The sequence below is a fragment of the Podarcis filfolensis genome, assembly GCF_964270895.1.
Source record: "Podarcis filfolensis genome assembly, chromosome: 14".
Classification (NCBI taxonomy): Eukaryota; Metazoa; Chordata; class Lepidosauria; order Squamata; family Lacertidae; genus Podarcis; species Podarcis filfolensis.
Genome location: NC_139616.1, coordinates 48,817,651 through 48,830,969, shown reverse-complemented (window position 1 = coordinate 48,830,969; position 13,319 = coordinate 48,817,651). Strand labels below are relative to the sequence as shown.

The window sequence follows — 13,319 nt, the reverse complement described above, 5'->3', positions numbered from 1 at the left end:
ATATGCCCCATTTTATTTAGGACAGTCACTCAAGAGTACCAGGATGTGCTGCAGATATTATTTTTTAAAGCAGTTTTACCATCTAGTCTCTTGTTGAAAATCTCTCATTTGGGCTAATTGGACTTGGTAATCTGAAACGGGGAGGTGGGGGAGAAAATTATTTTCTTGATTTCCTACTAATGAAACCATCTATTAATATTCTCTTTAAATCATTGTTAATTAAGCAAAATGCAAGTTTAATGCTAGGAACAGGACTGCTTCACACTGTGAAACAGGCACTGGGTGGAAAATAGTTTTACAGTTGTTCTTTCCAAAGTGGTGCTTTAGGCTTCTGCGTCTGCTGAAGTCAGAGAGCAAGTGAGCTGTGTGTTTGTTTTTGGATTAATAGTTGAAGTTCACTCATGTGGAAATAAAGCAGATTTAACTGTGACTAGAATTTGTCATTAAAAAGTCATTATGGAAGCCGACCAGTATAGTTCCTTCTCTTTTACCGTTAATGACAAAACAATCTCTCTCTTAACAAAAAAAAGCAAAAGAGGAAAACACTATATTTTCACTTGGAAAATGGTGCAGAAGACATAATATAACTGAACTGTGGTGAAGTGAGTCAGTTTGGGAGATTTATTGATCAATAATGTAGACAATTACAGCTTGTTTATAAAAGGAAAAGCCCCTCCTTGGCCCTGGAAACAACACCGAGACTTTAATAATGATAACTCTGGCATCTAGCTTCAACCGATAAAAGTCAATTGGAAGATATAGGATTTCAATAAAATTATGACACTAGATAAACCTGCCCCAGGAACAAATTTTCCCTGGGTATCTGACTTTAGTTAGATTTGTAACTTCAATTTTGTTTTCATTGATTGTGTGTGTGTGTGTGTGCCCGTGTGCGTGTGTGTTAGTGTTACAACTAATTAGAAAGTCACTGTCAAATAGCACATGTCTTTGAAGTATTTAAATGCAGATCCAAGAATAGGGGCAAGATTCAGTTAAAAGACTAGCTGACTGTGTTTGATAGGTATAAAATTATGAAACAAACAAACAAAAATGCATGGCACTTTGTTACGGGATGGGCTGGGGTGGGGAGTGTCAGGTATGTCACTTTGAGAAATATTTTTTTTTAAAGGATTTGGGAGCAATAGTTGATTTTTATAACTTACCGCTTCTCCTTTTGATAGAAAACACATGTAGGTGACTTGTGGAAGGGTTGTAGGTAAGTTGTAGAGCACCTGAATTTCACGCAGGTGGTCCCAAGCCAATCCCTGGCACCTGTGCTTGAAAACCTGCAGAGCTGCTTCTAGTCAGTGTAGACAATTCTAAGCTAGATGCTGGCTTTTCGAAGAGTGCAAGGAGACGAGAGAAGGAGAACCTTCTTCTTCTAACCTCACCCAAACTGGAAGGGCCAAAGGGCTCCACATGCATTCTGCCAGCAAACCTTTGCAGGAGAGAAGAGCATCCAGCCAGGGCTAGGAGGCTGAAGGGAAATAAGTGCCATCTTAATCCAAACTTGACACCCGTATCCACCACATCCTGTTGGCTCTACATTGTTATGGAGGATGGTGTGGTCTGTGCTGTTCTACATGCTGCATCAAGGGCCTGAAGACGGGGTGCTGTGCTGAAAGAGGTGCTGTCATGAAAAGGATACTTGGAAAGGTGGCTAACCTGGTGCTTTGAGCCCTGCCCGCCCAAAGTGTGCGTGTGTTTTAAAAATATTTTATTTGTTTATTTAGAATAATTTAGAAACTTCTTAATCAAATAAGCCATAAGCAGTGTACATGAAACTAAAACAATCATAAATATAGAAATAAGATTAGCATTAAAAAATAAATAAAAAACAGGATTATATACCGTATTTATCTGTCTATAAGACGCCTGCATGTATAAGACGCCTCCTATTTTTGGGACTCCGATTTAAGGAAATGGGGGGAGATGGCCCCCATGTATAAGACACCCCCAAATATTGGACATTATTTTTTAGGGAAAAAACCCTAGTCTTATACACGGAAAAATACGGTATTTTTTGTGCATGCCTTGATAAGCTTACTGAAACAGAAAAGCTTTAACAGGCATCTGGAACAGCATAATGAGGGTCCCTGTCTAATATCAGTAGGCAAGGCACAGGTGTTGCCACACTGGAAGATTGACTTCTCACAGATGGTACTTGCAAGTGTTCAAGTTCTACAGACTGAATCAATTTTCTTAAGGTTACCTGGTCCTAAATTGATAAGGGCTTTATATACAAATAATAAGTAGCCAGTGGTAGAACTGAGGAGTTGCACCACAGCTTTCTGTGTAGCTTTTGGGCCAACTGCAGGGGAAGCTCCATGTGGAATGTATTGCAGTAATACAATCTTGAAGTTATGAACACCTGGACTTACATAAGACTAAAGGCTTGTCTAGTCCAGCATCTTTCCTCACAGTGACCAAGCGAATCGGAAACCCGCAAGCAGGGCATGAGCACACCAACACCCTTTCTGATGCCTTTTGCTGTGCTTTTATTTTAGAGTGTCACCTTCAGGTTAATTGCAGCAATCCATGACCCTTATAGGACCCCCCCCCCTTTTTAATCAGAATCCCAATTTTCATCTGGTTGCTAAGAGACATCTAGAGAAGCAGGTTTTGGACTGCTAGTTTGAGAGAGCAGCACTAGCTAGCATGGAGTTGTACCTCAATAACACTTGAACATTTGTATCAAATCAAAAGTTAGCCAAGAGACATTACACCGTAAATGAATGATAGCCCTTTTATTTGTTTGATAGCTTATAATAAAGGCTTGTCAATTCCTCCAAGTGTCTGCAAAGGGGCTATCAAGTATTTGATTTCAGAAAACAATATATTTTGAATATATCCCTGAAGCCTGCAGGCTTGAGATCTTATGGTATACTCAGGAGTTGGTAGGTGCCCACACTAAGCAGGCCATGTTTAACTGCCTTCCCTATGCATAGCTTCCTTTTTGCCAACACTTTGAAGCAAAGGGAGTAGTTGGTGATGCCATTTCGTCTAGTCCACTGTGAAAGGCGTCTCCTTTCCTGTCCTCCTTCATTAACTCAGTTTCTCTAGCCCGAAGCTGTCCTTTGGTTCCACTGATGAGCCATCTCCAGCATTTCCAGATTGACCTTTCCATACCAAGAGTGTTTTGAACACATCAGCAACATTTCTAGCAGGTATTCCCACCTTGCTTTTCACACCGCCTCGAGTTTATATGCTCTTCCTCAGCCTTTCTCAGACACCAGGTTATTAAGCACCTGACATTTTGACAGCCAAGTTGGAGGCGCCCCAGAATCCATATGCTAAAGTGTGTGTGCAGGGTTATATGCTGGCCTCATAAGTACTATTTCTGAAGTGCAACTCTTTTTTGGGGGGTGGGGGACAGCAGTTCCTTTTGAGATCCTGTCTTGTATAGACAAAATACGTCAACAAGTTCTCCTGTGAAGCTTCACCCCCCGAGAGAAGGTTTATGGGCAACGTTTTCCAGTGCTGCTCAGTTAGCAAGCATTGACATATTTATGTCAACAATCTATAGGACTACAGTGAGGAAAGAGTTTAGATAATAAAAATCTTTCCTGGAATTTAGTAGTGTAGCCATTTATTTTACTGCAGCCAGTCTGCTGTGGAAGTCAGTCACAACTTCCTGCCATGCGCACAAGGAGTTGTGAGGATACCCTGTTAATGAGTGTTAATTTGAGTGTGGGTACAACCAGTGAGGGACGCAGGTGGCGCTGTGGGTTAAACCACAGAGCCTAGGACTTGCTGATCAGAAGGTTGGTGGTTTGAATCCCCGCAACGGGGTGAGTGCCCGTTACTCGGTCCCTGCTCCTGCTAATCTAGCAGTTCGAAAGCACGTCAAAGTGCAAGTAGATAAATAGGTAAACGGCGGGAAGGTAAACGGTGTTTCCATGCGCTGCTCTGGTTCGCCAGAAGTGGCTTAGTCATTCTGGCCATATGACCCGGAAGCTGTCTGCGGACAAACGCCGGCTCCCTTGCCTATAGAGCGAGATGAGCGCCGCAACCCCAGAGTCGGTCACGACTGGACCTAATGGTCAGGGGTCCCTTTACCTTTACCTTACAACCAGTGAATCAGCTAAATCTGTAAGGTGAAAGCACTCCAAACAAATTATTAAATAAGCTCTGAGTCTGCAGAAATCTCTCTTGTTGTGCGTGTGTACTGTCAAATTGTGAGTGGTATGACTTAGTATTCACAGTTAGTCTGTATCGTCAGATACAGCCTCACCGGATGCTGTGCAGGAGTTCATTTTAGCTTTTGTCTTCAGAGTAGCATGTTGCTGCTTTTCTCGGCAGTCATAGTCACATAGGCCAAATAGTTTTCAAGAAGCTATTTCTGTTTGAGCTCTGAGCCTTTTTCTACTGTCACTATGTATTTGTAGCATGGAAGAGGTTGTCCGCATATCCCTCTGCAATCTCCTTGCTTCTCTAGCTAAACAGTTTATTTAATGCAAATGTGTTCCCCTATTTCAATATATTTGTTTAATTATAATTGTTAATACTGGTGAGAATGGAATGCAACAGAACTGAACAGTGGGGAAATGGCCTAGTCTCCAAGGAGGAACGGGAATAAATTATACCAGCTTCAACGCAGCCTGAATTTATTAATTAAATTTGTATGTTGTCCTTCATCCGAAGATCACAGGGTGGTTTACACCATAAAAATAATGAATGGAAGTCATAAAAAGCTAATTGTGTTTGCTTTCCTTTTTGTCCATTTTAACAGGCACGTGATGGAATGAGAGGAATTCTGGATTCCTATGACAGTGAGTTGAACCCATCAGAACACACTCCTCAGCTGAACTTCCGTGTGCGGGAGGCAGAGGACATGGTACAAAAAATGCAAGCGCACTGTGGTGAAATGGAGGTAATGTGGAGTCACCATATTCAGTTGCTCTTTCTGCATCAATTCTCCATCTGTAAAGGGGAAGAATAGTGACCTACCTCACAGGGTGGTTGTGTCCATCAATGGCTGACAGCAATAAGGCTCCAGCATGTGGACAGGGAGCGTGCCAATGAATACCAGTTGCCGGAAACTAAATGTAAAGGAGGGCTGTTGCTTTCATGCTCTTCAGCTAGAGGCACTGTCCTGGGTGCTGCCTCAAAACACACAAGCAGAGTTTCTTACATACAGTGGTACCTCTGGATGCGAACAGGATCCGTTCCGGAGCCCCGTTCGCATCCAGAAGCGAACGCAACCCGCGTCTGTGCGTGTGACGTCATTTTGACCGTCTGTGCATGTGCGAGCGGCGAAACCGGAAGTAACACACTCTGTTACTTCCGCGTCGCTGCGGCGCGCAACCCGAAAATACTTATCCCAAAGCTACTTCAACCCGAGGTATGACTGTATAAGGTAGAAAGAGATCCTTATTCAAGCAGTTGAAGAAGTGTGAATGCACACGAAAGCTCATACCAGTAACAAACTTAGTTGGTTTCTAAGGTGCTACTGGAAGGAATTTTTAAATTTTGTTTCTTATTCAATTAATGGGCTAGACTCAGCAGCAGACATAAGGCTCAAGATGGTGCAAGATGTTAATAACTGGATGGAAGTGACAAAGATATCCCAACAAGTTTCCATGCCCAGCCCACCAAGCTTTTAAAGACTATGTGTGGTGCACTCCCTTGCAACATTTACTTGCCCTGCAAGGAATATCAGGATTGCAGATGTGCTGTCTTTCAGGGTGGGTGGGTCTGCTCCCTTGCATGAAGGTGGTGCCTGTTTCTAGGTGACAAGATTGCACCCTCATATTTTGGATCCTATCCAGTCCACTCTATTTCCCCACTCAGCTGCTCAAAGCGCCCCCCACCCCAAACTCTCCACAGGGGCTCTCTGCTCTGCTGGAAAGTTGGGGAGGAGAAATGTCATCTTTGTAAGGAGAGAGGGGATCCCGGCCTCCTCCATTTCAAGTTCCCATCATTCAGCGCACCCACTTTCCTCCCCTTCCTCCTCCTATGTCAGAAATTATCAACTCAAGCTGGATCCCAACAATGCGGGGAGGCACTTGACAGGCATCTGCTTGACCACTGTGGGAAGCAGGAGTCTTTGGTTTGATCCAGGTGGGTTCGTTTGTTCTGAACATTTAAAATAATAATTGGAAAAAATGTTAAAACATTTAAAGCTGATATGCATAAGCTATATAGTATAAATTTGCCCAAAACAGATCAATATATTTTGGAGAGGGATTGGAGAAAGGTAGATATATTTATCAGTGTGCTCCACATGTTCTGTAGTTATGAGTCTATACAATGATTTACGCAAATTAGCAGAGGTTTTACTCAGTCTTCTGAGGGCAGGGGCAGGGAGATGAATCAGTGCAGTTTCAGTTTCTGCTTTGAAGATTGCCTTTTAAAGCAACTTATCATAGATTTCCCCTGCAGTGCATACTTTATTTAGTTTTTCATAGTTATCCAACTGTTACTTATTGGGGTGGCATTAATACCGCTATTCATTCAGTCCCGGTAAGGTGAATTGAATGTTCGGCTTCCAGGTTTCATTGTTAGCCTTCCACATTTCACACCTTTTTGCTTAAGGAAAAATCTCCTTTTCTGTCTTCTTTGTTTTGGCACTGGTCTGTTCAGTCTTTTCTGAAGGAAGCATGTGGAGAAAAATATTTTTTTTAAAATAAGAAATGCTTTAAAAAATTCAATTGAATCTAGCAGCTGCTCTCTGTTAGACAGAACAATACCAGATGATAATGAGCTGCTGGTTGCTCATACAATATGGTGATGATGGTGGGGGAACTGTGTGGGAGCAGTAGGGAGTCTGGGCATTTGTTCCCAACATCCAGTATCCAGCAAACGGAAAACTCAAATTTACCTATAGGGTGTGCTGTAACACAGACAACAGAAATCTCAAACAGATGATTTCCCAAATGTCATATTTACTCTTTTGCCATAGTCTAGCTACCCTCTTACCTAACTTTGACTCATTCTAAGCCAATTGATTTCCCTTCAAGCCTTTTTTGAGCAAATGTTTCATTGAACACAATTGCTGCCTTTCACACTTCTCTGTCTTCCTTTCTGTCACTTTTCCCAAATTTATGTTCAAATAAATGACAATTTCATTTGCTCCCTGGTTTATTTTTCTACCTTTGTATAAAAAATATTGTTCTCTGCATAATGTGATGCCATGAGTTCCCTTGAGGAATTCATTTAAGTTGGTATGGGAACATGTGGCGCTCCATATGTTGTTGGACTGCAACTCCCATTGTCCCTGACTAATGGCCACATTGGCTGTGGCTGATAGATGGAGTTCAATAACATATGGAGGGGTGCAGGCTCCCCATTCCAAATTTAAGTAATTTAGATATTTTCAAATATAAAAGCTAACAGACACACCAGCTTCCCAATAGATGTTATTCTCCTGATTGAGATTTCATGATGCTTCACCTTTGTGCAAATAGAGCCCTGGACCTAAGGATTTCATGAACAAGGGGTTATGCCAGCCTGGTCAGCCAAGGCACCTGTGATGATATTGGTTGTATTTGTGCTCTGTTGACACTGAGTACGCTCTTCACAAGCAAGCTTTACTCCTTGACGTAAGTTTGTGACAATTGTTTTGAGAGAGCACTGTTAAATTTAGGCTTGGGAAGGTTAGCACCAGTAACGCAGCATCATAAATGTAACTCCATTAATAGTCTTTTCATTACAACACATTTGGCTCGGCAGGAAACATTAATGAAGAGAGATTTGCCAGGGAGACTCATGCTGACACCTTCAATAGCCCACAACATCCTTTTATATTGAGAGATTTATACTATCTAGGAGCTCCATATGTACTCTAATCAGTTATACAGGCCCAGCAGTTTTCACACATCAAATGCCATATGTTCTAGTTTTGTTTTCCCATTTTTGGGGGGAGGGGGGTTTGAGTGTCCTGAAAACTTATCAGCCAAGTATTCTCCCCCCTTTCCAGCCCCTAATAACTGTGGCACATCTGCTGATCCTGGCATCTGGGCACTGCCAGTGCTTGCAGTAATCACAATGAAATAGATCTCCGCAAAGTGTTAAGCCTCTTCTCCTGTTGGTATTCAGAATTTACACATGGAGATGATAAAGTATTTATCTGGGCAGTTTACAGCTTTTTTTCACATTAGGAGCCTGCCTGCCAGTCATTGCCGAACACATTTGCAAGACCTTGTGTCTCCTTGTCCTCGTCCTGTTATTTTCTGCCCTTCTTCCCAAAGGAGCCATTTTTCTTTTCTCAGATTTCTTCTTAGGCAAATCTTGGTATATAAATCAACTATCAAATTCAATGCAGCCTATTCTTGCATTGTATGAACCATAACGGGGGACTCATCCATTCATTGCAGGTATTCGTTAGTTGCTTTTCAGGGCTAAGCCCTCACAAACCAACCTATAAGGAGAAATAAAACATAGAAACTGTGGTAGAGTGTGAAGTACTGAGTGGACACAGACAAATAGTAGCAGTACAGATACAGATCACCAAAGTTCAGGTGTTCACGCCTGAAATAAAACACATAAAAAGCAGATACAGACATATATGAAACAGATTTCTAAGAGTACCCTTTTGCTTGAGCAGCCTCTGACAAGAAAGGTTTGATTATTCAGTTATTCGTAACATATTTAATTGTATTATACAAAGCTGTGGTGGTTTGTGTAAATGCGGGAAGTTGCATGGTCCCCCCTGCCCCTTTTAAAAAATAAAACCTAAACAGTGGTGCAGCTTAGCGTAGTTCTCCTTGAAAGCAATTCCAAATTTTAAGTGTCCTGGGCCTGGCCTATATTCCGCACAGCTAAGATTCATGAGGTTGTGAGTGAGTGAGGCCCTAAAAGTAGATCACAATACTCAAACATGTTTATATTGGAAGCTGTACTGGAGATACTCTGGTTCCATGTTGCTTGGGTGGTAAAGATCAAAATCAGCACCCTGAAGAATCAAATTGGCACTGTAAAATGAGAGTATTCTAAGGTTCTGCAGAAAGAACTAGATGCACAATTATAAGATGGGGGACAACTGGCTTACTAGCAGTACATGCGAAAAGGATCTAGGGATCTTTGTGAACCACAAGCTTAACATGAGTCAACAGTGTGATGCAGCAGCTAGAAAAAGGTAATGTTATTCTAGGCTGCATCAACAGAAGCAAAGTGTCAAAATCAAGGGAAGTATTAGTAGCACTCTATTCTGCCTTGGTCAGACCACACCTGGAATACTGTGTCCAATTCTGGGCACCACAATTTAAGAAGGATGTTGACAACCAAGGTGATCAAGGGTCTGGGAACCAAGCCTTATGAGGAATGGTTGCAGGAGCTGGGTATGTTTAGCCTGGAAAAGAGGTCCTTGAGAGGAGATATGATAGCCATCTTCCAATATCTGAAGGGGTTTCACATGGAAGAGGGAACAAGCTTGCTTTCTCCTGCCCCAGAAGCAAGGACCCGGACCCATGGCTTCAAGTTACAAGAAAGGAGATTCCCACTAAACATCAGGAAGAGCTTCCTGATGGTAAGAGCTCTTCAACAGTGGAACGGACTCCCTTGGGAGGTTGTGGACTCTCCTTCCTTGGAGGTTTTTAAGCAGAGGTTGGATGGCCATCTGTCACGGGTGCTTTAGCTGAGATTCCTGCATTGCAGGGGGTTGGACTAGATGACCCTTGGGATACCTTCCAGCTCTTAAGATTCTATGACCAGAGTCTAGTAGTTCCAGTTGAAACCCAGGCAGCTACATTTTAGGCCAGCATAAGTTTTTGAGCTGTCTTCAGTGGCAGCGCTGCTTAAACTCAACCCGTCCCTGGAGGCAGGTATCCCTGACATTCTTTGCTACTTTCAGGCTTCTTTGCTCACCCAGCAACTGATTTGGCAACAGTACATTTGCCATGTGTGATGCTTCAGCAGGGCCTCTGGCTAATTTAAACACATGCTTATCTAGAAGAGGGTTTTAATATGTATTTTCCCTCCACCCCCCTTTTCAACCTCCCTAGTGGTTTTGTTCTCAGTGGATCCTCTTGCTGGGGTTAAAAGTCTCTCAGAAAGGATTGTCTTAACTTGCCTTTCCTATGGGTTATTTGACTTTAAGACTAAATAACAGCACTTAGTTGTGTTGTACTTCTTACCATCCATTCTCAAACCCCTTTTGGTGCCTCTTTTGAAATGTTAAACATGTCCCCTGCTTAAAGTGGTCTTGTCAGCAATAACAGTGGTGAATGTCAGCATTTGTAGAAGTTTTTTCCCTCTTTCCCCCCCAGCCTGGGAGTTCGGCTCAACTCCTTAAGTCTACCTGACTGTGGGAGACTAGCAGATGATAACAGAGCCTGGCTTCTATAGAGGATTTAAAATTGGGTTCTTTTCCAAGGAAGGCTTGGAAGGAGGAGATAACTAATGTTCATTTACTATTCATTCACATTTTGTCACAAGGGGAGACGCAATTTCAGTGTGGAGGCTGAGTTGTGGAGTGTGGAGTGGAATGTGGCTGTGTTGGAGAGTGTTGCCATCTGTATCTGGTGATAGACTACTGACAATATAGATGCTTTTCCATAAGGGAGGTAGGAGGCTTATTTGTCATGACTGCAAGCCTTCAGCCGGTCCCCACAAGATGGCAGCAAAGAAAGACTTCTCACTGAGAGAGCTGCCTTTTCATTTTGCATGACTTGTGCTTAGTTATAAATAGGTAGGTGTATGAGAATTCTACGGGATGCAAATAGTCTTGTAACCAGAAGACTCTTTTCCATGTTACGCATTAGAACAGAATTGGTCAGTTGACTTCAGCTTGTGGGGCTAAATGTTACCCAGCCAAACTTTTCAAGGGTTCTCTACCTGGCCAAAGTGTTGACATTTTCTCTACTGCCCTGAGCACTTTGGCTAGGGAGGATTCTGGGTTTTTTAAAAATGGAATTAGCTGGCCTCCCTCAATCCCACAAGCATATCATGCATGAAAACGGGACAGCCTTGTAACACCTTGTTGTCATGCCAAGGACTGCTTTCCAAGTCTTCTCTCTTCCTTGCTACACATTGGTGAAAGTTCTGCTGCATCTGCTGTGTGCTGTATTACATTTACTCTGCAACAGCCTGTCCACTGATTTAAAAGGGTGTGATTATCCTTTTGGTTAAAAAATGCAAAATGTACACTGAACAGCTGCAGTGTATCTGCGCCGAGGGCCTTCTGGCGGTTCCCTCATTGCAAGAAGTGATGTAACAGGGAACCAGACAGAGGGCCTTCTTGGTACTGGCGCCCGCCCTGTGGAACACCCTCCCACCAGATGTGAAAGAAATAAGTAGCTATCTACATCTGAAGGCAGCCCAGTTTAGGGAAGTTTTTAATATTTGATGCTGTATTGTTTTTAACATTTGATTGGAAGCCGCCCAGAGTGGCTGGGGAAACTCAGCCAGATGGGCGGGGTATAAATAAATTATTATTATTATTATTATTATTATTATTATTATTATTATTATTTGTACATAAGAGCAAAAATGCATTACATTTCTTCCCTTTCTCAGATAATTAACCTCCAGAAACCCCAGGGAGGCAGTTGAACCCTGAATAATGACAACTGTAGCATCACTAGTGTAAAAAATCAAACTTTAACGTGGAAGCATCTACACTTTGGAACTCCCTTCCTGCTGACATCAGGCAGGGACCTCTGCTGCAGTCTTTTTTGCTGCCTGCTTAAAACATTTTTGTTTAGACAAGCCTATCCAGACATGTAGATGTTAACATGTTTTTATCTTTTGCTATTAAAATTAATTATCTTTTAAATGTTTTTAATTACTTGTTTCTAACTGATTTTTATTTATAATGTTAATATTTCTTTTAAGCCACTTAGAGAATTTGCTACATAAAAATCTTGTTAAAATAAACAAAAAATAAAACACAAGTTAGCAACACTTTTGCAGGCAGGACATCCTCCCTAAAAATAGGGACAATAATTTATTGGGAGAGTGACCAGAAGGACAAGGCTGTCCTTGTTAAACAGGGCCAATGGGAGTGCATACCTTTTTGGATAGAGGTGCCTGATCAAAGTTGTTTGGCGTATAACAGTGGTTGTCAGCAAGTTGCCCTGCGGATGCTCCCTGACTATTGTACCTGCTGGTTGGGACTGATGGGAGCTGTAGCCCATAACATCTGGAGAGCACTATTTTTCTTAGCTCTGGCATATAAACTTCATGGAAATAGGGTGTGTGTGTGTGTGTGTGTGTGTGTGTGTGTGTAGGGGGTGGAGATATCAGGAGAGAGAGAGAGATATAAGGAGAGATGAAACCAAGTAGACAAGAAGCCTGTCAGCATTGGGCATGGTCTCCAAGAGCCAGAGTTCATTAAGAGAGTGACATTCTCAGTGAAAAGAGGAATACAGAATATTATTTCATACATTAATGCCTTGCAGAGGGCTACTGTTTGATGAGCTGTGTGTAGCAAATGTTGGCAAAGGGGTCTGCACTCATAAGTTTCTCTCTGTGCATAATAGAGAGAGGGGCTTCCTGCCTCTTGGTTACCAGTTGTCCATTAGAGAAAAAGAGAGCGAGAGCGAGAGCTGTGAGTACAGTTCATTATTAACTGAACTCTTGTGTGCTTGCTGTGACTAAACGTTACCGCAAAGTTCCATCCCAGAATTTTTTTTCCAGAACTCTGTGTCTATATAAGCCAGTTTCTCTGAATCACTGAGGATTAGCTAGTTGTTCTTCAACTGATAGATCAAGTCGATCATGCCTAGATCTCAACTGGGTCAGAGGGGTATCTTCACCAATTTTTTTTTTTTTTTTGCTTATTTAGGAAATCAGACATAGCAAGAGAGGATAAAGAGATAGTGTGTGTATGAATGAGGCCCCCAAAGTAGCCCTTGTGAGACCATGGTATCCTCAGACACATCTATGGGCACACACCCCTTCCATATTTTTACGTTGATGGTTTTTTGGCCTTTTTGGGGGGCGAGGGTTGGCTCTGTTTTGTGAGTATTGTCTGATATTTTGTTGGCCTTTCTCAGTCTTCTCCCTTCCCCCGAAACACTCTGTTTTGGGGTTACACTGCCTACCACTGGTGGGGATACTCTAGCTGTAGTGACTGTCTGCTTGCTGATCAACCAAGTGCATTGGGGTGCATTGGGTGGATTTAGGGGAGCACAACCAGTTCAGTTGCACGGGGCACAGAGCCTCCTGGGTGCCACAACGATGTTGTTGATTGGAAGGCAAGATGTGTGTGTGTATGTTGTCAGGGAACTGCCATTGGAGCCAAGAGTGGAGGTAAGGCTCCCCAACGATGCAGGAGAAGGGACCAGCAGGGAGAGAGAGAACACTTCCTTTGGGGAAGGAAATCGGCGTGACACCAGGAAGAAAGGGGAGCAGGGAAGGACTTCGGAGAGATGGCT

At 42.6% G+C, this 13,319-nt stretch overlaps 1 protein-coding gene across 1 annotated transcript in view; it reads left to right on the top strand.

The window, feature by feature from the left end:
- MAD1L1 (mitotic arrest deficient 1 like 1) overlaps window positions 1-13,319 on the top strand; it is a 461,411-nt gene that overhangs the window by 173,445 nt on the left and 274,647 nt on the right. The window contains exon 12 of the mRNA XM_083585714.1: window positions 4,733-4,873. Coding sequence (XP_083441840.1) covers window positions 4,733-4,873 — 141 coding nt within the window. The remainder of the gene's footprint in view (window positions 1-4,732; window positions 4,874-13,319) is intronic.